We start from the raw sequence: 23,287 nt of genomic DNA, 5'->3' as shown, positions 1-23,287 counted from the left end.
GTAGGAGGGTTCACTAGCTTTACTCACAAACTCCTTAATGAGTTTCCTTGAGGAGAACTAAGTTAAGTATCAATCACTGACTTGTTCTGCTATGTGAAATCAAAAATCATGCATGACAAGCTATAGACACAGTTGCTAGGTTAATAAATTAAAATTCCATGGATACAAAATGCCACAAAAACCATGGATACCTGTAATCAACAAGCTAGATCCATAGTTCTACCAAAACCACAGTTGGTACAAGGACAACCATGACTTTCTATTAAAATAATTGCTTAAGCACCTAAGGTTGATCATAGATATGCTCAAAAGTTATTGAATGGATTGCCATTGCATGTTAAGAAAATATTTGGAAATGGCTGCTGTTGTGTGCTCTGCTGTATCAGGACTTGTCAAAGTTCTAATGTGATATAAAATATGAAATAATGACTATAGAGCTTAATTATACATGATGACATATGACAGATCTGATGCATTATAATACAACTTGAGTCAATACAACATGAAAACATTATGGTTTCATGCATCATCAATTTTCATTCCTGTAATAGAAGAAATAGCTGAAGCCAATCATGACTGTCAAGAATAGGACTATTCCAAGTAACATCAGACATACGAGAAGGTTTTGTTGTGAGTATGTCGACAAGCAATTGGTGAGCAGTCCAGCTGTTCCATACTTGACTATCAATGCTGTTTTGCTTCCTATCCAAGCTGGAGATTTAGCACTAGTTACACTAGTAGAAGGTAGTTCGGCAATTGTATGGTGAATATTTACACTTTTTGGGATATCACGTCGTCTCACCTGTGGTGAATCTATTTCTTTATCGTTATTATTGCTCGAAGAAAAATTGTCGCTACAATTATCAAATGTGTGCTGAAAACTGCTTTCTTCAGTAGAGCTCTCCTTATTTGTAATATGCTCATTGTGAAATGGTTGCACTGCACCCTTTGCATCATTACTCTTGATAATATCAGTAGCTTCATTTATATGTTCATTAACTGATTTATCATCAGCAAGCACTTCTTCATCAATCGGCTCTCCATTACTATTGCTGGATAGTATTTCCAGATTGGTTGACTCTACATGACTGCCTGATGACATCAATTCTTGATCACTCTCTGATATCGAATCTCTATTGGACGCAGATGCAGATAATGACCCATTATTTTTGTTTGATACAAATTCTTCATTGTAGGCAGATGGCAGCACCTCTTCATTTGTATTTGGTAGATCATCACTAATAATCAATTCCTCTTCGCTGTTAGCTACTGGCATGGTCTCATTAATCTCTTTGTGTAGGTCAATTGTAGGTGTTACATGATGATCAACTAATTGATCAATTCCAAAGAGGGATGATGATAAAGTTAATGGTTGCTGTTCAAAACTGTTATCATCAAAAGCTAGTGATGAGTTCCATGAATAGCTAGGATGTGAAGCTTCATTCTCATGTGGCCGTAAATCAGAAACAGTAGAGGACTCTGGAGGTGGTGGAAAAAGATCTTTGTCTTCAGAAATCATCAAAGAAGAATGATTCATTTCAATCTGAGGTGAAGCATTTGTGCCTAAAGATGCTGCTTGTATTAAAAAGTCATTCTTTTCATTCTCCTCTCCCAGTTCCTTCTCTATCAGGTCACTAGAGGGAATACCTTCCTTTTCTTCTTGTTGATTTTTGGTTGATGTAAGCTCATCTCTCTTCTGTTCATCATAAGGAGTAGATGATGGAGACAAGTCACTGCTTGAAGCAGACAAATTATCACACAATATAAGTCCCTTCTCAGATGGCAAGCCTACATGTACATACAATGTACAAAATGTAACGAATCATTCATGATAAAGCATTGAATTTTCTAACTATTCACACTTACTCTGTAAAACATCTGAAGTGAGGCTCCTCTGGATCTTTCTCCTATGACTGTACAGCAATGGAGAACTGACTCCCATTAATCCAGCTCCTCTTGGTAGCGTTGAATAAGCACATTCCTAAAGAATAATCAGAATTAATTACTAAAATATTCATGGAGGTGCATGAAGAAATACCTTTGAATTAAAATATACTTGCTCCTGAGGTACACGTAATAGATTGCTAGTGCTTAGGTAAGATCTCAGACTGGTATGCTGCTTTTTTTCTGGTTCAGGAGATGACGACCTCTCTTCTTCTTCTTCTCCTCCTCTGGTTTCAATCTCATCTCTTTCACTTCCTTCCTCCTCCTCCTCCTCTTCGTATTCATAGTCGCTCTCAGAGTCTTCAGTATCATCATAAATAACAATGTTTTCACCATCTCTGCCTATAATAAAGAAGAGCAACCATCCAATAGTCAATAAAAATGGCTATCATATCTCTCTTATAATGGGAGCTGATACTGCAATAGTAAGGATACATGTATGTATTTTAAATAAATAAGACATTATTCATAAAGCAGAAAAGCCAGCAAAAATTATTAATAACACACTAAATTAATTCACAATGATTTTAAACGTACTTGCAATAATTGCTGATTTTGCTGTTTGACTAAGCAAGTAATGATCCTCCAGACACATTGATGAGGCATTAGATCCCAAGCTCTCATTACTGTCTTCAAAGCCACGAGAGAATATACTTCTCCTCTCTACTGTATTACCCTCGGAAGCTTTCTCTTCAATCTCCCCTTCAACTTCACCTTGAATCTCCTCTTCAAGATCTTCAGTTCCTCTTTCATCTTCATTTTTCTCCTCCTCCTCCTCCTCCTCCTCCTCTTCCACTAAAGTAATATCTAATTATTAAGCTAAAAATCTCCTCTGTTCTATAATACAATATACCTGACAATAAACGATTACGTTCCAGTGCTTCGTATGGATCAGGTGGTACTGAGTATAGATCAGCTCTTTCCCTTAGCCCTCCAATGACTGTGTTATGTCGCTGATGATTCTCAGGGTATATGAACTCTCCACTAGAATGCAATAAATCTTCTTTGGATGAAAAAGTAAGTGCTCTATTGGCAGAGATGAAAAAATAATAAATAAAATTGGTTACACTTAAACAAACAGAAACAATATACGGTAATTATACGTACAGGTACAAAACCTGTTTTTGATTCTGCACTATAAAAGCATAGATAATTATGTCACATTTATAATAATTATTTAACATGGAGTAATGGTAAAAGCGGCAATGGTAATGTATATAAAATGGCTGATACTAGTATCATGGTAATAATAATAAAATTTATTGTAATAGTAATAGTAATAATGTCTTTCAGTACTTTAACAAAGGATGCAAATCAATATCATTTAAATTTAGAATAGCAAGTTTTAGCTGATTCCAATCAAATATAGATTTTTAATAAATTTTAAAGTTATATACTCAAACATTTGGTCAAAAACCAAAGGCTATAATAGCTTTTAGCCATTGGCCAAATTTTTGAGTATAAATAAATTCAATTTTGATTGGAATCAGCTCGAACTTGCTACGCAACATAAGGACATGTATATGTATTAGAGAAAAATTAAAATAAAGAATTCTCTCAAAGCCATTTTTGACAAAATTTAGCTATTGGCCTTTTCATCAAAAAAGGTTCAAAAGATTTGCTCATTTTTATATTTTTTTCTGATGAACATATACATGTTCTTATGTTGTGTAGCAAGTTTGAGCTGATTCCATTAAGTTTGGATTAAAAATTTTTTTAAGTTACCGTAATTTCTCTAAAAATTCTGCACTCTATTTCGAAAATAAATAATTATTTGGGAGAAATGGTACCGAAAGTAGTCTAATTATTCGTCACAAAAATATCCTCACCACATGTTCTAATTTTGTCAGGATTCTTTATATTAGTCTTCAATGGCAATGGAGTGGCAGGTAAGCAGCGACTTGGCAGACTTTCATGATGCACTCACACACCACCATGCTGCCTCTAAACTTGTCAAAAATAAATATTTTGGCTTAATTATTTTCGTTTGACGTCTAAAATTTTGTTTTGAAAATTACTTGCCCCAAAACAGTGATGATGAATTTTTAGAGAAATTACGGTACTCTAATATTCGCCAAAAATGACTAGGAGAGAATTCTCCATTTTAATATTTTTTTCTTATACATATACATGTTTTTATGTTGTGTAGCAAGTTTGAGCTAATTCCGATTAAGTTTGAATTTTTTACAAATTTTTAAAATTGCTCTAAAATCGGACCAAAGTCCCTGTACTATAGTACAGGGATTTTGGCCAAATTTTACCAAAAATGACTAGAAGAGAATTCTCCATTTTTATAATTTTTTTTGATACACATACATGTTTTTATGTTGTGTAGCAAGTTTAAGCTGATTCCGATTAAGTTTGGATTTTTTACAAATTTTTAAAGTTGCCCTGGCTAAATTCCCTGTACTATAGTTGCTCTGGCCAAATTCCCTGTACTATATGTATAAGGAACTTTGGCCAAATTTTACCAAAAACGACTAGGAGAGAATTATATATTTTTCTGATACATAATATACAGTTATGTATCAAGTTTGAGCTGATTTTGATCACAGTTGCCATGTACAAATGTACATACACATGGAATATTGTAGTGCTTGTCAGCTCATGAAGTATATTTTTAGCTCCCTTAGCATGCTTTGTAGGAAACCCGACCATACTATTTTTAAATTCTGTGTTAATTAGAAGTAAAAGCCTGGGGAATATACATACATGTAGATTAAAAAATAGAAGCCTCTACATACTTCAGTATGGGAGATTCCTCAAAGTGTGTAAATTAAAGACGACTTAGGCAATAGAAGTTTTTTATACAGTAATTTAACAGCTCTAATATTGTACATGTACATGTACATGTAGCTACAATACAAGCCATCCACAAACCTTGGTTTCTTGTCTAGACTACTGACAAGGTCTAAACTACTCATGCCATCTTCATCCAGGCCTGTATGATCAGCCCATGAGCTCTCACACAATTCACTAGTGACCGAATCATCATTTTCTAATTCTTAAGAGAATGGAAAGGAAAGCATGAAGGAAGGCTTTAACTAATACAAACTTTTTGTCTTTTTTCTTCTAAAAGCCGTCTTTCGATGAAGCCTTCTTGGTTCCTGTATAATCAAAAAATATCAATTGCAAACAAGACGTCAATAGCACAACCTCAGTTTCATTCTCAATGGATAAACTAATAGTCTCACTGGAGTCTTTACTGATACTTATTCCTGAGTCAGCAGAACCACTCAATGCATCACTCCTACTTGCACTGTGATGTTGATCTATTATAGTATAAATAAACAATTAGGGTTGGTTAATACTGGTACATGTACATGCACATGTACATGCATGTACATTGTACATGTACGCACATATGCATTATATCAATTTATTTACATTGTATACATTGTTAAAATTTCTAGTGCTTGTTATTTTACGGATAAAAAAGGTAAAATACATACATGTACATACATTATACATGTAAATGTGTAGATTTTACTACAGTAGTTGTCAATTTACTCAAAATTGATTAGATATACATGTACATGCATTCATTATCACGTAATTTACCTAAGGAATGTTTTCTAGTACTCATTTGTCTTGTTTTGCGTCTGCGCTGAAGGTCTAGAGGAAACAAACAATAATTCAATAATTACTCTGATAACTGTTTCCCTCTCTTTCACTCCCACAGCTCTCTCTCCCCCCCTCTCTCCCTCTCTCTCTCATTTCTTAATTAAAACAATTCTTACATACATGTACATGTATTTGTAACTCACCTGTTGATGCAGCAAGACTTCTTTGACGCAAAAGATTGACCATTTTTGGTTTTTTCTGAATGATAGTAAATAAATGCCATGATACTGTACACATACAATCATTACATACACCCACACACACATGCTATAATTAATTTATACGGCTGCAAATTAATTTATGCACTTACAGTAATGTGCCCTACACTAGGAATCCTCTCATCTTCTTCAACAGTAGATTCATGAGATGGTTCAGTCTCTCTTTTCATGTGAGGCACAAGAAGAGTTTGAATGCATTGAACTAGCTCCTCTTTTACTCTGCTACTGCGTACCTGTAGTCATGTACATTATAATTACATAAAATCAATATTAAAAATAACAGATGTCACTATATACTGTATAAATATTAACTTGCCTGCACTACAAAACGTTTCGAAGGAGAAGAAATTGAAAATATACTTAAGACGGTTTCCTTGTTAGAATCTTCAGTTAAATCAAGTTCTTCGACCTACGTACAGTACATCAACACATGACAATCACATGACAATCCCATGTCAGACAGTAATAGATCAATTACATAGCTAATGATAATATAATTGTAGTACAAATGCTATTTCTTAAGAATGATGGCTTAAAATTATATTTAATCTAGAGCTTGTATTACATTTTATGTTCATTAGTTTCTGTTTGTATCATTTCAGGCCTGAAAATCATCACTAATGTAGCATTCAAGTATTGTTTACATTTCCCAATCCCTTGACTTTGTAATATTTTCAAAGTTTGAACCTGATTTATTTGTTTACTGTCACTAAATTTAGCCCCCACATGCCCCCCCCCATAAAATTATATAATATTGATTTTCAGTTCTTAGTATAATCTATACACACAGACTAATATTACTAATACAACTATTACTATAATACATATCATATTACAATTACACATGGATGCAATAGAGTGACGTAACACGTACCTTGATGAATCCTTTATATATGTATCCTGTTTCGCTCTTAAGTTTCTTGAGGAAGAGAAGCATTTTCTCAAACAGCAGCAATGTCCTCTCTCCACCTCTTCTACTGAGGACTTTACAATCAACCTTAAAAGGACAAATTTAGAGAGAAAGGAAGGGACGAGGGGAAAAGGACATAAACAAATTAAAAGGTCATGAATTACGGTTAATATATTACCTCATAAATGAGGTGTCCATAAGATAGTAGACTGGAACCAGATATCTGAAAGGAAAATGCCAAATTAGTCAAATAAACACTTATCAGTACCTCACTTCCTTTCAAACCTTTTAACTGTTTCTCTATAGACTACAACAAGAAAATAATAAAATTACAAGTATAACAGTGAGCAACATTCATTTTCAAAGTTACTGTTGGCATGATCTATACTTCAAAGTATCAATTGGTTTTAGTATTAGTATAACTAATAATTACCAACCTGCCAAGACTAAACTGTGAAGCAACCTCTTCAAATAATTCCCTATACTACATGTACATGACACATACAGGCTAGACTATTAGGATTCTTGTAACCCAATACGTACATGCATTTATGCATAAACAGTTTAATACAAAAACAGGAGGAAGAGAGTAATTGAGAGTGGATGGTAATACCTTTACTCTAGTTACATTCTCTTGTCTCTTCTTAACTTCATTGATCTCGTGTGCAAGGCCACTCATGTTTACTAGAGCATTCTATAAAAATACATTTCATTACATCATAAGGAATTACACGTAAGAGTCAAGCAGGCTAACTAAAGCATTCTATAAACATTATGTACATGTACATTTCATTACATCATAAATGTAGGAATTAAAGGACAAGCAGTCCTTACCATAAGTTCTTTCTGTCCTGGTGTGCTTTCGTGAAACCTTTTGAGGATTTGCTAAAGAGAGAGGAGAGAGAAAATGATTACGTCTGATCACAAATTAATGCTGGCTCATGATGTCAGAGAAGGTGTTAGTGCTGGCTCCTATTGAGCCACAGTGTAGTATTATGTTAGCAATCTTGTCCAAAGCTATAAGACTTCTATTGTGTCTAGTATACTACTCATTATCACATATGTATATCCCCCTTCTTCCCTTCCCTTCTCATACTATCATATGTCATATACTGTTTATATACATTTATTACAATTTCCTTCGTACATTGTATGTGTACACATTTCTTAGTATAAATTATAAATCATTTTAATGCCTTAACATAGCTCCAACTTAATTACCTGTACCAGGCACTTACTCACTATATTGAAGCTCACACAAAATCAAATACTAGTACACAATACATAAAATATATACTGTATGTACATGAATGAGTAATTACTACTATGCGTAGTACATACATATATAATCAAAGCAATTTATTATTAATGTCAACAGATGAAGCTTACTTCAAGAAGGAGTTTATATTTGAGTATTCTTTGAACTGGTTTGTGAAGGTAAGTGATGAGAGGTAGAGGATGTCCCAGCTGGATCTGACACCAAGTGATGAACCTCTGGGTATCTGATGGCTTCTTCATCGTCTTTTGTAGCATAGACTCACAGAAAGGGAAATTAGTACAATATCTGATGTACTCCCTGAACTGAATGGACTAATGAGAGAGTGAGTGTGTGTAAGAGAGAGAGAGAGAGAGAGTGTGTGTGTGTGTGTGTGTGTGTGTGTGTGTGTGTGTGTGTGTGTGTGTGTGTGTGTGTGTGTGTGTGTGTGTGTGTGTGTGTGTGTGTGTGTGTGTGTGTGTGTGTGTGTGTGTGTGTGTGTGTGTGTGTGTAAGAGAGAGGGAGAGAGACGAGTTGAGATACATGTAGTAATAAAGGGTGAGCAAAAAAATTAATTTAAATCACTTACATTATCCTCAAACACTTTACCAAATTCATCAGGTTTATCATAAGCAAGTAATAAACTTTCATAAACTTTTCTAAAAAAATAAAGAGAACAGCTATATGTAGATGTAAAAGAGGAAAGCTAATCACTAGATATACAGATACAAAGAGAAAAAGAGGTTTAAAGTAATAATGGGAAGAATGTGCTTCCCTTTCATGGTCATTTGTTTTGGGTGGTTTGAATAATTATTTACAATTCTTATAAACGATTTAACTATATTGGGAATTTACAAACACACCCAATGAATTGTACATGTGTACGATTATAATAATCACAACCTATATAATGAAGGTGGGTTTACAATATTACACAAATCCTAACATTACATTGATGCTGGAATAGGGTTTGGGTCTATTCTAGTAAAAAAAAAACATGCTTCAAAACGTCAAATTGCCCAAGTTTTGATTAAAAATTCACTGTATGCTGGCCCTAGTGTCATACTGTAAACCCCCTTTAATGTGGGAAAATACTATAGTTTAGTCTAGTTAACTAAACAATAATGCTTACATTTTTTGCCAAACTAACAACAGTATTACCATAAATGAAGCTGGCTCTAATGTCTTAGTAGACAGTAGCAAAAAAAGTGAAATCTTTTTTGAGTAAAAATGAGAGAGGCACTAATGCTTGGCTGATTTTTACTAAACTTCATTTATACTAAAACTATAACCAAAATTACACTAAGTGTATGTGCACAAATCAAAACTACACACATAGATAACTCATTTATGACTTGTAGCTCTAACTAGAACTGTAACTAATAATCATTTTTCCGTGAGTGCTACATGAAGTATGTACTGTCATAGAAGGGGCTGGATGTGAGACTAAAATACTTTGAACTAAAGCAACATCGGACCATAAATTGTATAAAATTTTTGTGATTCTGGGCATAGACGTAACAAAACAATAATAGCACATAATTTATAATGATATATATAATAAATAAACACTGCCTTCTTCTTCTCATAATAAGTAATTGTTAGATGTCATGTATGTTAAAGTGCATCACTTTGCTCCAATAATAGAAAGAATGCCGACAAATTGTCTAGTGTATACACAATAATGTGCCAGTCTTTATAATTAAATGAAACTGTAATTCACAACAATCCTCAAACTGTAAACCTTTCATAAAATAAAATACTCCTGGATTTGAAATACTTACAGGTGGATGGCATGAAGTTTTCTAATGTTACAGAACACTGTCTCTATGAACTGAGGCCCTTGAGACTTTTGTAAGAGAAGCCCGTAGAGTGGCTTCAAGTAGCCCTATTATTATAAAGTATATAAATCACATAATAACTGATGTGTTTATGTATATCATTTGTATGTGTGTATGCCTGTTTGTGCATAATAATAACACAATGTCATGCAAATTTTATTAAATAAACTAACTAACGTGACATCTAGCACAAATAGGGTCAAACCCTGAATTAGATTCTATTATGCCTAATAGGAATACAGTACAAGGGTCTATGGCACGGTACAATAATGAAAATAAAGCAAGTGCAATTATTAAGATCATGCTTGAGAGAGATGTATTGATCTACAGTACTAGCTCACGTTTATAACTTCTTCAAGTGATTCAAGATAGGTCTTCTCTGTTAGTATCAGTTCTTTGACGGCATGTCCTGATTTATGAGGCCAGGACTCGAGGAGTGTATCAGTATCAATGAGATCCACCGACACCTTTTCACTTTTATCATCAGCTAGTCCAGCTACCTGTACACACTCTCCCTCGTTTCCAGTAGAGTTTAGATCTGGTTCTTCTTTTTCACAAGGTGAAGGAGAATGAGCGGCAGGGAGAAGAGATACAGCGGGATCTTCCACAGGCACAGCACTGGCAGCAAGGCTAGGAGGCACTTCTACAACGGCGGAGCTCATTTTCAGTAGTTGCAACAGAACTAGTTTGGCTTTAAAAATGAGAGACTCTAGATAAGAACAGGCATAGATATCACTCGATAGATTATAGGAAAAGAAGTCATCTGCTGCACTGCAACTGTTCAGGTGCTATAAATCGGAATTCTCATAATCTCATTAAATTAACAAGCCACGCCTCTAAGTTAAAGAGTTACTGAAAACTGAAAAATCTGCAAGCCAGCACCAGCTACCAGCCAAATAGAAATAACTGCTCAAATCCAGCCAATCCGCCCTGGCCCTCTAACAAAAGCCCTCGCAAAACCCAGTCCATCTTCGATACTTTTGGTCTCGCTTTTGGTTTTTGCTCCACGACTAGTCGACCACGTGGAATAATTTTAAAGCCACACCTGCCTGGTCCTGTCATGCTCAAGTCAGCAGTGAAAGGCTCTTGTTCTTTATTTTCCTGCAACTCCTCAGTCTCCGTCCTCCTTCGAATAGTCCCTGCTCGCTCAATCAGCACCTCATCATTTCTCCTTGACTCTGCAGAGGTGATAAATTTTTAATTAATTTTTCTAAATTAATATTTAAATTTTATAAATAATTGTAGGAGAAGTCTAACATGCTCTCAGGTAGAGGGATGGTTGTTGGTTGCTATGAGGGAGAGGATGGGGCTGAACTGACTGAAGCTGGGAAGACACTGGATGCAAAATACAACAATAAAATAACTCGTATACTTAAAATGTACTTAATAACTGGATTACCATAGTATTATTGCATCCTTATTACTGGTATATACAATGTTGAAAGTGTATTATTACGATGTATTATTATGTAGTACCAATGTATCTTGTTGTTTTCTTTGTTACAGTTCAGGTCAGCAGGTGAAGGATGGTGATTCAAGACTGTTTTATGATATTTCAGAAGTAAGTTACATAAAGTTTGTTCACACATGCTTGATCTTTGACTGAATTACATTTTATAGGATTTGACACATCTTGCTTTGGTTGGTTTGGGTAAAAGAGGGCCAGAGGAGAAGCAAGAGGACATGTTAATGAGTAGGCATAATGTTCGCTGTGCTGCTGCTGGTAAGTAGACCTTGTTAATCGTTTTATTAGTAATGAGAGCAGTAAAAATTCTTCTTAAAAATTAGTCCGAAGTACTAGTACTTTGTATGTGTTTTAATGATATAGCAAAATCCCATTCTGTATGTACTTATAGTAATTTATACCTTACCACCATGATAGCTACCCAAATTTTTTTCAAATAACCAGAAAAATTTCTTTTGCAATTTTTGTAAATACACTACCATGGCGTAATATTTGATTGAAATTTTTTAAGGATTAAATTTTTGCCTAAAATTTACAAAAGCTAGTAAAGATTTTTAGGCTACAAAAATGTCTAGTTACATGTATTATGTCTTATGGTATTTACTTTAGCTGGTGCTAGTTTATTGAAGAAAGCAAAAGTGAAGGAGATTCACTTGGAAGGTTTATCTGATCCAGAGGCAGCAGCTGAAGGCACTCACTTGGCTCTCTTCACATATGATGACATGAAAGGAAAGAAACCCACCAATGAGGAACCCACCAACGAGAAACCAAGTGTTTTGTTATGGGATGGATCCTCAGAGGGTGAGAGGGAGCAGTGGGGAAGAGGATGTGTTCTTGCTGAGGGTCAGAACTTTGCTCGCTGGTTGATGGAAACTCCCTCAAATCACATGACTCCAACTGATTTTGTTGATGCCGTCTCGCGTAAACTTGGACAGTGTGAAAACAAAGATAAAATTGAAATTAGTCCCAGGTAATACTGTAAGAGAATCATTACTGACTCATGAGCAGTTGTGGGGCAATGTATTGGTAATATACTATTAATTGAAAACCATTTCACAAACACATGTATATGTACATGTACAGGTTTCCCCACAAGATTTTTGCATAGTGCTTAAGTCAGAGAATTTTTAAAGTTGCTCAAAAATTAAACATAAATAATATTCCACAATAGTTTTCTTTTTTAATTCATAAAAAATGGCAAGCATTTTGATAATTAAAAAAATTGCTCAATAGTCGTGACAAAGGCTGTGGCCAAATTTCATCAAAAATGACTAGGAGAGAATCCTCTATTTTATAATTTTTTCTGATACATATGCATGTTTGTATGTTGTGTAGAAGGTTTGAGCTCATTTCGGTCAAAATTGGATTTTAAATAATTTTTAAGACACTCCAAATGTTATTAGGCTTGTGAGCTCATGTACTGTATAGCAGGAAATTTTGGAGGAGTTAAATTTGACAAATGGCTAAATTTTGGTGATTGGCAAATTTATGGCCATGTGCCATTGAGCATGCACATAATAGCTCAAAATGGCAGATTTTAATTTGGCGAATGTCTATCAAAACGCCAAATTTAACTACCTCCAAAATTTCCTTTTGCACGGTATGCTTTTTAGCTCACTAAGCATGCTTTGTGGGAAACCCTGATGTACATGGTCTAGTATGCTGTGTAAAGATTTTGAGCTGATGAGTCAAAATTTTAGATTTCTATATTTTTTCATGCAAGTCGATTAAAGTATTTGTGATACTGACACTATTGCCATAAATTAGATTTGTTACAATGATAATAATAATTCTTATTGTTGTTTATCCTAGGCCGTATTCATGGATCAAGGAGAAGAAGATGGGCTCGTTCCTCTCAGTTGCTCAAGGCTCTGATGAAGACCCATGGTTCCTAGAGATCAAGTATAATGGAGCTACTTCACCAGATACCAATCCACTAGTACTGGTAGGAAAAGGTAATCATACACATAGCCAATATGTGTATTTTCTGACGTTTGAATGAAATGAATTAGGCAGAAAATAAGCTCCCATAACAATTTTAAGGACCGCCAACTTCAAGTCTAAAATATGCATGTCATTTTCAGGGGAAGTATGTGTGGGTGTATGAGTGGGATGGTATGGGAGAGTCAATTGAGCTACATATTGCCAGGAATGGGTGATGTTGCAAGTACTGACTTAAGTACATTCATAGGCCTAGTGACTATAATGTATATACTGTATAGTAGATAATTTTGGTGGAAACAAATGGCTTAAAATTTTGTGATTGACTGGTTTTAATTTAGCAAATTTGTGGCCATGTGCCATTGAGCATGCTCATAATGGCTCAAAGTAGCAGATTTTAATTTTGTCGAATGGGTATGAAAGTACCAAATTTTGCTCCTCTACAATACTGCTTTAATATCGTTTTTAAGGTATAACGTTTGATTCTGGTGGCATCTCCATTAAACCAGCTGCTGGTATGCCTGAGATGAAAGCTGACATGGGAGGAGCTGCTTGTGTTACTGGAACAACTCTGGCTGTAGCTATGCTTGGCCTACCAATAAAGTAAACAAAAAACACTAAAATGACTAAATGTACCTTCACTTTATTTATTTTCTTGTTATTCTCCTTTGCTCTCTCATAGTATTGTTTCTTTGATGCCATTGTGTGAGAACATGCCGTCAGGTAAAGCAGTAAAGCCAGGTGATGTAGTGACAGCTATGAATGGGAAGACTATTGAGGTAGACAATACTGATGCTGAGGGGAGACTCATATTAGCTGATGCACTCTGCTATGCTCACTCATTCAATCCAACAGGCATCATTGATATGGCTACACTGACAGGTACAATAATTAGCTATTCAGTAATTAATTTAAATATTGAAAGTACTACACTTTATTTACGTGAATATTTTCAATATAACTTTATTTGTTTATATATGTAATTGAAGAATGTTTCACTATAGTTTAATGGTCTTAATTACCATTAAATAGAGTATTCCTTGTTTATGTGTAGGTGCTGTTGGGGTAGCTCTTGGTAGTGGAGCTGCTGGAACTTATACAACATCAGAATCGATGTGGGAGAGATTTCATGAGGTATTACGATAAATGTACCAATACATACATGTAGTATGTGGTATCACCAGTATTTTTAGCTTGGGAATTTTCAGTTGTTCATTTGTGAAATTTAGTTCACCAAATGCCTTGTAGTTTTAACCCAAAAATGTTTATCAATTCTCCATTTTTGATCAGTAGAACTTTTGAGCCAATTCCACTAAATTAAACATAAAAACTATAATTTTTAAAAAGTTTGAGCTAATCCTTAGATGTTTTCAACTATACATTTATGTACATAAAGAATATGTAAGTATTTTATTTTTTAAATGTATATGAATGAATAGGCTAGTCGTACAACTGGTGACAGACTGTGGAGGATGCCTTTATACAATTTATACTCCAAACAAATGAAGTCAAGGATTGCTGACATTAATAATCTTGGTACTCCTAGCAGATCAGCTGGGTCATGCACTGCAGCTGCCTTCCTTAAGGTAACTTTAAAATGAAGAGAAACTTATAAAGAATAGATAATATTTCCTTTTATTGATATGCTATAGATTACATGTATGTATATCTTTATTGTGTAGGCGTTTGTTGAGTGTGATGAATGGTGTCATCTTGATATAGCTGGTGTCATGAGTGGAGGCACTGCTGATCTGCCCTATCTTAGTAAAGGAATGAGTGGTAAGCTTCTCTATGCAATTATACAATACAAATTCTCAAGGACTGTATATAAATTTCATGGATTAAAATTTGTAAAAATAAAATTCACAAAAATAATTTAATATGGCAGGTAGATGGAAATTAAATCCTGACAATTTTGTAAATTCATGAAATTTATAATACATACCTTTAGCCTGATGCTACTAGGCATAATGAATTACTAACACTGAGATTATCATTATTTATTATTATAGGAAGACCAACTCGTACAATTATACAGTACATACAGCAGCTCTGCTCTTCACAACAATAACTCAATTAAAGACACTTGATGTACCATGTTGCATTTCACATTATTTTGATTATTTAAAAGTCAATTTATGACAGTTGATACAATGATGCAGCTTTTAAATTCCATGCTTTGTCATTGTGTCAAAGATCTCTATATGCAGTTAATGCACCACAAATAAATATGTCTTGTTTTAATATCAAACCTTTAATCTTTCCTGGCTGCTTTGAAGCATAAATGATACTCCATACTGTAAGAATTACTATTGATTAGTAATAACAATGATTTTTTAATGATTATAGTAATAATTTTTCATCTTTTATTTTCTGTAATGTTATTATGATGTGCAACGTCAAATTCAACTTCTAACATTATGACAAGAGATTATGGACACGAGCAGGAAATAGAAGGAGAGAGATAAAAGGCTCATTATTCATTGTACAGACATACTGGAAGTGTCTGAGTCAGCTACTGCAAACTTTCTTTCACTGAGGAAAAAGAGAGAGAAAAGATAGTTTATATACCATTATAGGTGTACATGTGGCTGTGGTCAAAATAAATATTTTGTGATATTTCATGAAATGTTAACACTGTAGATCAGGAAATTAGTGTGGCAGAAAATTTTTGTGTTTTAAAATTGTGCCGTGATTTAACTTTACTAAATAAGACTGTGTCATGTATCATTGAATGTGGCATGTATTGGCTTGCACCGGCCTGCCACACCTCAATATTACGAGTGCATGTGTGGGAGGTCTAGGGTGGGAGTAAGGGTTAATATAGTTAGTATGTTATGGGAGTATACTATTCTATTATACTAGTACATGGTTTTTCGCCCAATCTTTGAGCAACTTCCAAATTTACAGACAAGAAGCTGGACAGTATGTCATAATCCTGTGGGAAACCCTGATCGCATGTGTTGGTTATATTGCACAAAAATTATATCCTAAAAAATTAATTTATGAAAATTTCCAACCACAAAAATCAGGCAAAATTTAAAAGTCCTTTAACACAATTAATCTATTTTGCTGCATTAAATTTAGACACTGCACACATACATGTACATGTAAAGCAGAATGTTGTGACACAACTACAAACTGTTCTTACCTTAAATGTTTGTTGGGTGTCCATTTTAATGATTGTTTATTTGGGTATCTGTGACTGACCCTTCCCCCCACTCCACCGCCAATGTACATCATACTAGGCCCTCCAAGCATAAACTGAAGAAAATTAATAAAAAAAAGAAATGGAATTATTGAGAAACAGCCACTTACTGGAGTTGGCATTCTAAAAGGAGCAGCCATTACTATAGAATGAATAAAGAGAGAGAAAGGAGATAATAAAATATATTATATACATGTACATTGTATATGTACAATGTACCATCTACATGTATCTGGAAATTTTTACCATGACTTTAAGATTTAGAAATTTACAAAAATTAGATCATAATTACATGCCGCATTCAATAATAGGCGACGCAGTCTTATTACATAAAATTGAATCACACAAAATTTTATAAAACACAAATTTTCTCAAGTATAAATCTCCAGATACATGGTACTGTATAATTGCAATAAATGCTTCTGTACCTCTAGGTGATATAGCTTTAGGTTTAGGAACAGTATGTAAGTATGGGCAGTCTGGCTTCATACACCTATATATCATGAAACATACAAAATCATTATTACTAATAGTAGTACTAGCAACTAACCTGCCATCAAATTTGCAAACTGGATGAACGAAGCAACACTTTTGGCCAAACTTGCAGTTAGGAAACATCCTAATTATAAATACATAAATAACAACATCCAAAGAGGAACTACAGTCTACATGTAATCAAAACAAAGCATTACATAAAAAAGGAATTGACAAATTAAATAAAGGAATTATACTATACATATAATTGTACCATATAGCGGGTAAATTTTGAGGGGATTAAATTTGGCAAATTTGGCGTTTTGATAGCCATTTGCCAAAATAAAACCCCGCCATTTTGAGCCAATATACGCATGCTCAATGGCACGTGGCCACAAATTCGCCAAATTAAAACCCGCCAATCACCAAAATTTAGCCCCTCCAAATTTACCCACTATACGGTAATTTAGCATGAACCAAACAGCATGATATTGTAGTGCTCCCTACTAAAGGTGTAGTACAACATACCTGCAAGGGACTGTGGGATGGTGAAATGGACAACTGTCCCCATTCTTACAGTTTGGCCAAAATCTACACCTCTCACTCAATCCTCCTTTTCCCTGTCTTGCACTCTCCTCTCCTTCCTCCTCCTCCTCCTCTCCCTCATCTCCCTCCATTGCTGTGTCATCCATCTTAACAATAAACCTTGTACCTGTACCACTAGCAAAGCAATGTGATGGAAGACAGAGACAAAAAAGGGGACAGAGGAAGAAAAAATACATTATAATCATTCAGTCCCACTCTCTCTTACCTGTTATCTGATGATGATGATTTATTCACTGATTTCCCTTTGTTAAGGAACAATCTCAAGTCCTCGGTTGGTAGGACTTTCCTAATAGCAGCAATTGTAGCTGCTTCGACTTTCTATAGTAAAACAATAAGCAAATGAAAACTCAAAACTGTTAGTATACAATGCTCGTTTATTGAGGTTTATTTACTTACATCAGGAGTTATTGCTTTCAACTGCTCATTGTCATCTTTCTCACTCATTGCTTGTTGTTTCTCCTCATCTTCATCTTCATTAGTTAAAGGAGCACTAACTGTCACAGTATCATTCTCATATTCTTCTTCCTTTCCTCCTTCATTGTTGTGCAAGTCATTCACATAGTCAGTTTCATCAGCAAGAACCTCTGAAAAAGGACATTGTGATTATACAAAAACAATGCAGTGTATGAACATGATGCATCAATGTGCACTTGTGCAGTGTATGTACACAGGGTTTCCATTATAAAGCATGCTTCAATATGAAGCAAATTAAAAATTCGTCAAAATCTGCTCAAAATTTCTAAACTACACATACATGTACATGCATCAGAAAATGTACTAAATTCTCTGCTAGCCTTTTTTGACAAACACCCTGTGCTGTATGGTACATCTAAATTTTGGAACAACTTTAAAAATTCACTGACAAGAACTGAGCACAATGCCAAAATCCTGTGGGAACCCTGCATGTACAGTACACCAGGAGCCCAGCCCCCCCACATTATGAACTCCTGAGTACATACATGTACATGTATATGTACCTTCTTTGCGAGTTTCTTCTGATTTGTTTTGAGTCCTAGCTCCTTTTTGATCTCTTTCTCTTCCTCCTCTCCTCTCTCCTCTCTTGCTGTTGTGTCTACCATGTATGTCGTGTATAGCCCTTTGCAATAATCTACTGGTACCTCTTGACTCTTTAGGCCTGTAAAGAGAGAGAGAGGAATAAAGAAAAAAGAGAAAGGAATAAGTGATGTGAAGTAAGGGGAGGGGGAGGATGAGTACAAACCTATCTGGTTTATCAGGGACCTGTACTACACTGGATACAACTCTTGACTCATCGGATATTCCTGACTCAGCCTTTCTTCTTCTTATTAAACTCCTGAGGTCCTGATCACGTGATCTTCTAGGCTAGAATAGTGGGGATTTAAGGTTAAATTACATTCAAAATGCACAATACAAAAAAACATGTGCATAAAATTAAAATTTTTATAGATGCTCAAAAATGACAAATAAAAATACCATTTCATCAAAAATAGCTATAAGGGAATTCTCAATCTTTAGTTAATTTTTTTCTGATACATATACATGTACTTATGCAGTGTACAAGTTTCAGCTGATTCCGATCAAAATTAGACTTTTAATAAATTTTTAAAGCTGCTCCAAAATTTGGTCGGAATTAAACTGACTGTAGCAATTTTGGTACAATAATTATGGTATTTTATTTAGGAGAGAATTCTCATGTATACAACAAACTATAAACCAAAACAATAATATAATTCCATAGAGATATACCTCATCTCCACCTCTAGTTCCTCTACCAGTCTCTCCTTTCCTGTGGTGTTCATTGTTAGAATTATTATTATACTTCTTCTCTTCAGGTGGTAGTTTAATACGCTGTATAGTGGCAGCAGGAACATCGTCGTCGTCATGTTCATCATCATGTTCGTTCTTGTCTTCTTGTCTTGAGACTTTCACTGGTCTATCAAGAGAGGACGACCTCCTCCTCCTCACTGAATTTGATTGGCTAGATGTCTGTGACGAGGAGCGCTTCCTGACTGGTGATAATGAATGGGTGCGGTCAGGCGATGAACTAGGAGAGTCTATAAATAAAACATTTAATAGCTGTGACACTAGATGTACAGTATATAGTACCTTCTCTTGTTAGTAATGAAGGATCACTCACAACTTTCTTTAACCTATCAATGCATAATAACCAAATAAAATTAATACTGGTACTAGTGGAAACAATCATTTGTGCACATGGTATGCCCTGGTTTACTTCATGCAGGCTCAAATCCACTAAAGTTTTTTAAAATGTTTGCAAAAAATAATCTTTAAAAAATGAAATTTAAGGCCATGACTATTTTGAACTATGTAATATCACAATGAAGCAAAATGGCAAATTAAAACAGTGCCAAAATTTATATTTCAAAAACTTCCTGCTATATATGGCAGGTGTGGCTATGCCCCACCCATAAGTGTATTTACTGACCAGTCAATGAATTGATCAGTATTCTCTCCTAGAAACAATTGAAGATCAGTGCTGATCTGATTCATTGTCTTCTTATTGGCTAACATCACCATGATATAGTCAGGTAACTCATTATCTGTGTATGTGTTAATAACACCATACATGTATATATAATCATGGACATGAAGCACTACAGTCTCTCACCAATGTAAGCGTTGAAATCCTTGAGCTTGTCAATGATCCCACTCTACAGTAAAAAGGGATGCCTTAAAATGAGGCTATAGATATTCCACTTACTCTGATTGCATTATGGTGATCCATTTTCTAGTCTCAACACGTGTACACGCCTATTTTCCAGTCACATCACGTGAGCTGAAGCCATCCATATATCCATGCATCCCCGCCTATATTATCTTAATCAGCCCCACCCTTGCGTGCAGCAGGCCAGCAGCTTAATTCCTCAAGCAGCAACATGACTGCAGAATCTTTCATTACCTTATTACTAGGTAAGAGTATTGATATGATGTTTGTATTGATCTATTGCTCAATAGTTTGCTTCCTCTGCTTATATGAAGTTTCTGATAGTCAAGCTGTTGACAGGACTACTTATGGAAATGATTTTTATATTGGCATTATCAGAACTGACCAATGGAACGACATAAATGAAGACCGAATTTTTATTAGTACACTTTCCACTCAGTCTGTTAACTTTACAGTAGAAACAGATATAGGGTGGAATAGTGCTGGAAATGTTTCGGTTGATGAACCAGCCACTGTGCTCTTACCACAGCGTGTTCTTCGATCAGTCCATGCTAACTACTCTGAACGATATAAAGGAATACATGTTCACTCTGATTCTCCTATATCTGTGATTGCAATGGTGGCAGAATATGATTTTAAAGAGGGATACTTGGCTTATCCGTATACTAATCTCCAACTACAGCAGTATGATTATTTTGTTGTGTCTGCTGATAGATCTATGTCACCAGTTTCTATGACGATAGCCAAAGCTCATTTCTTTTAGTTGGCAATGAAAATGATACCACAATAACTATTGCACCTACTCAAATTGTTGAAGTCCCAGTTGATTCACAAGATGCTAATAGTGCACTATTATCAGTTGAGCCTGGTGATGTACACACCATTACACTGCATCAAATGCAAACACTTTTTGTCGGAACAGCATTTGGTGATTTGACTGGCACTGCCATCATCTCTAATAAACCATTGACTGTCATCAGTGGACATGAATGTGGTACTATTTCTGACGAACTCCTTCAGCAGCTTGAACAAACACAATATACGTGGTGGTGGCAGGCCGGCCGATGGTGCGATCATTTTGTGGAGCAGATTCCTCCTACAGTAACATGGGGTGAAACATTTCTAATCGTTCCATTTCCCAATGGGGTATTTCAACATTACAATAAAATAATTGGTTCAACTTATGACACAACAGTTACGCAGACCTGTAATGGTTCTGTAGTTGCTACTATTACACTGTCATCACCAGGGGATTGGAATTTTGAAGATTGGAACATAACTTATAACCCAAGAGCATATTGTGTTATTAAATCAGATAAACCAATTCTAGTAATGCAGTTTAGTGCTGAAGGCCACATAGAAAATATCGAAAATGTGTCGACAATTTTCAGTCAAACAATGAGCATAGTCCCTCCTGTTGAACAATATATTAACACTGTTCAGTATATTCCTATTAATGAATCATATTATAACTCTAAATTTGTGAATAAATATGTTCACATTACTACTACTGATACTTCATCTGTACTGCTTGATGGCGTGCCATATAACTGGATTTGGAATCCTATTACTGATCAAAATGGCAACACTGCAGGATATGGTACTATCCATGAATTTTCAGATGTTAACCCTCATGTGTTCCAACACAGCAATCCATCTGCAGGCCTTAGTGTTATTGGTTATGGAACCAATTATCACAATCCTTCAGATAATCCTCAAACTTATACATTTATGATGGGAATGAAATTGGATGCATTGACAGCAGGTTAGTGTTGAATTAGTGTTAACTTCTGTTAAGGTGCTTGTATCTCATATTTGTAACTAAATTTAGGAGCTCTTCGTTTGAGTCCATGGTATGGTCACATTTTTGGTGGTGTCCCAGTTATACTAACATCTCCTAAATTTGTTAAACAGCAGCAGCTAGTCACATGTCGTTTTCATAATACTGAAGTGAGAGGTTTCCCCATTAGTTCTACTGAAGTTTTATGCATCACTCCTAAATTGAATGTAACAGGAAGGGTATCTGTACAATTGCAACATGCATATACACATGAAGCCTCATTTTATTTTCGTAAGTAAAATTTGAGTAATTTAGGCATGTAATGTTTTCATTTTATCTCGTTTAGAGTCTATTGAAAATGGATATAAGGTGAATATTATATCTAATGATCTATTAATACAGGCACAAGATACTATCACACTAAAGTGGATTCCAACTAGCCTATCTGAGAGCACAGGAACTGTTAATACAGCAAATCTTCGCATTAATATCAAACTTTATGTCATCACTAACAATTCGGTTGATCAAGTTAATGAACTAGCCACCAATATTGACAATAATGGTTCTTATACTGTTAGTATACCAACTGTATCACATTCATCAGCACAAAGTGTCTATCCAGCCATCATTTCTATTGAAGCTATAGGAAGTCAACAAAATCCAGCGACATATGATTATGCTGAAGGTATTGTAAAGCAATGGACTGATATGATATGGATTACAAATGATGCAAGCAAATTTTATAGCAAATGTAAAGAATGGTCAATCAGTGAACCTGCTACAGTTGGTGAGGCATTATTGTCAGTTGTACGTTCAGAGGTTCCTTGTCCACCAACTATTGATCAAGCAAGAACGGTTAATAGTGGATTGATACAAAACACTAACACCAGACAAATGAGGTTTCTTCATCCTAATGCTGACAAATGTTACCATCAAAGAACCATAGCTAGGTAAAAACATCATTCATACCATGAAAGTGTATTTCCTCCTATTGGCTATCAGTTCAACATTATGAATTTATGAATACATGCAATGAATTATGTTATTTATCTTTAGGACTGAAGGATCAAGTAATGAATGTTGTTATGATACCAGTGGTCAATTAATCATTGGCCCAACAAGTGGTGGCTCTGTTGACAAAGCATCTCCTATTGGCAGTGATTCATCAAACTATCTGAGCAGTTTATTAAGTCATCATTGGGAAGATATTTTACCTTATATTTATTGTTGTAAAGGACCAGCAACAGCTTGTGAGAAGTATTATACCAGACGGCCATCAGACAATGGTACTGCATATGTCCCTCCAATACCAGGTATGTTAACAATAATACAATCAATTATAACTGAATAATTATA

The 23,287-nt window shown here is 34.9% G+C and overlaps 4 protein-coding genes across 5 annotated transcripts; 2 read left to right on the top strand and 2 right to left on the bottom strand.

Annotated features, from left to right (window-relative positions):
- Positions 1-392: 392 nt before the first annotated feature.
- On the bottom strand, positions 393-10,592 carry LOC109581680 (triple functional domain protein-like). 2 transcript variants are annotated; one of them, XM_019995997.1, is made up of 21 exons: positions 10,134-10,592; positions 9,736-9,839; positions 8,541-8,610; positions 8,086-8,286; positions 7,531-7,581; positions 7,310-7,390; positions 6,965-7,003; positions 6,875-6,919; positions 6,661-6,783; positions 6,103-6,195; positions 5,879-6,019; positions 5,712-5,766; positions 5,506-5,559; positions 5,101-5,216; positions 5,000-5,051; positions 4,825-4,948; positions 2,798-2,970; positions 2,482-2,751; positions 2,039-2,286; positions 1,867-1,981; positions 393-1,788 (listed from the first exon to the last, which is right to left on the bottom strand). In XM_019995997.1, the coding sequence occupies exons 1-21, from the start codon at positions 10,452-10,454 to the stop codon at positions 530-532; spliced, it is 3,735 nt and encodes a 1,244-aa protein (XP_019851556.1). In that variant the 5' UTR covers positions 10,455-10,592; the 3' UTR covers positions 393-529. The 2 variants fall into 2 exon arrangements, with proteins under 2 accessions (XP_019851556.1, XP_019851557.1); XM_019995998.1 differs by having other exon boundaries at positions 4,825-4,942.
- Positions 10,593-10,636: 44 nt separating this feature from the next.
- On the top strand, positions 10,637-15,401 carry LOC100639608 (cytosol aminopeptidase-like). The gene is made up of 12 exons (XM_003386316.3): positions 10,637-10,978; positions 11,038-11,171; positions 11,299-11,353; positions 11,413-11,515; positions 11,867-12,227; positions 13,070-13,212; positions 13,669-13,801; positions 13,881-14,080; positions 14,253-14,332; positions 14,638-14,784; positions 14,881-14,977; positions 15,211-15,401. The coding sequence occupies exons 1-12, from the start codon at positions 10,853-10,855 to the stop codon at positions 15,267-15,269; spliced, it is 1,638 nt and encodes a 545-aa protein (XP_003386364.1). The 5' UTR covers positions 10,637-10,852; the 3' UTR covers positions 15,270-15,401.
- A 92-nt stretch (positions 15,402-15,493) lies between these two features.
- Positions 15,494-20,250, bottom strand: LOC100639484 (zinc finger CCCH domain-containing protein 14-like). Its single transcript, XM_003386315.3, has 15 exons — positions 20,188-20,250; positions 20,095-20,137; positions 19,912-20,026; positions 19,572-19,615; positions 19,212-19,519; positions 18,706-18,827; positions 18,464-18,621; positions 17,883-18,070; positions 17,692-17,804; positions 17,409-17,600; positions 16,957-17,025; positions 16,835-16,899; positions 16,517-16,548; positions 16,350-16,462; positions 15,494-15,733 (listed from the first exon to the last, which is right to left on the bottom strand). The coding sequence occupies exons 1-15, from the start codon at positions 20,209-20,211 to the stop codon at positions 15,679-15,681; spliced, it is 1,641 nt and encodes a 546-aa protein (XP_003386363.2). The 5' UTR covers positions 20,212-20,250; the 3' UTR covers positions 15,494-15,678.
- Positions 20,251-20,312: 62 nt separating this feature from the next.
- On the top strand, positions 20,313-23,282 carry LOC109581663 (uncharacterized). Its single transcript, XM_019995980.1, has 5 exons — positions 20,313-20,396; positions 20,442-21,916; positions 21,983-22,222; positions 22,278-22,881; positions 22,988-23,282. Exons 2-5 carry the CDS (start codon positions 21,049-21,051, stop codon positions 23,280-23,282), a joined length of 2,007 nt encoding a protein of 668 aa, XP_019851539.1. The 5' UTR covers positions 20,313-20,396; positions 20,442-21,048.
- Positions 23,283-23,287: the final 5 nt, after the last annotated feature.

This window comes from Amphimedon queenslandica, unplaced genomic scaffold (assembly GCF_000090795.2).
Source record: "Amphimedon queenslandica unplaced genomic scaffold, v1.1 AMPQUscaffold_13426, whole genome shotgun sequence".
Taxonomy (NCBI): Eukaryota; Metazoa; Porifera; class Demospongiae; order Haplosclerida; family Niphatidae; genus Amphimedon; species Amphimedon queenslandica.
Note: the sequence above shows the minus strand (reverse complement) of the source record. Positions and strands in the feature narration are given on the sequence as shown.

Excerpts from the sequence above, each read along its gene's own strand:
- LOC100639484 (XM_003386315.3), bottom strand. The coding sequence starts at position 20,211 with ATGGATCACCATAATGCAATCAGA. Across the intron at positions 18,622-18,705 it reads GTCCCTGATAAACCAGATAG|GCCTAAAGAGTCAAGAGGTA; the intron begins GTTTGTACTCAT and ends CTCTCTTTACAG. Across the intron at positions 16,463-16,516 it reads CTTTTAGAATGCCAACTCCA|TTTATGCTTGGAGGGCCTAG; the intron begins GTAAGTGGCTGT and ends AATTTTCTTCAG.
- LOC100639608 (XM_003386316.3), top strand. The coding sequence starts at position 10,853 with ATGCTCAAGTCAGCAGTGAAAGGCTCTTGTTCTTTATTTTCCTGCAAC. Across the intron at positions 10,979-11,037 it reads TTCTCCTTGACTCTGCAGAG|GAGAAGTCTAACATGCTCTC; the intron begins GTGATAAATTTT and ends AAATAATTGTAG. Across the intron at positions 14,081-14,252 it reads TGATATGGCTACACTGACAG|GTGCTGTTGGGGTAGCTCTT; the intron begins GTACAATAATTA and ends GTTTATGTGTAG.
- LOC109581680 (XM_019995997.1), bottom strand. The coding sequence starts at position 10,454 with ATGAGCTCCGCCGTTGTAGAAGTGCCTCCTAGCCTTGCTGCCAGTGCT. Across the intron at positions 8,611-9,735 it reads AAACTTCATGCCATCCACCT|AAAAGTTTATGAAAGTTTAT; the intron begins GTAAGTATTTCA and ends TTATTTTTTTAG. Across the intron at positions 1,982-2,038 it reads AAGTATATTTTAATTCAAAG|GAATGTGCTTATTCAACGCT; the intron begins GTATTTCTTCAT and ends ATTATTCTTTAG.
- LOC109581663 (XM_019995980.1), top strand. The coding sequence starts at position 21,049 with ATGCAAACACTTTTTGTCGGAACAGCATTTGGTGATTTGACTGGCACT. Across the intron at positions 21,917-21,982 it reads ATTGGATGCATTGACAGCAG|GAGCTCTTCGTTTGAGTCCA; the intron begins GTTAGTGTTGAA and ends AACTAAATTTAG. Across the intron at positions 22,882-22,987 it reads CATCAAAGAACCATAGCTAG|GACTGAAGGATCAAGTAATG; the intron begins GTAAAAACATCA and ends ATTTATCTTTAG.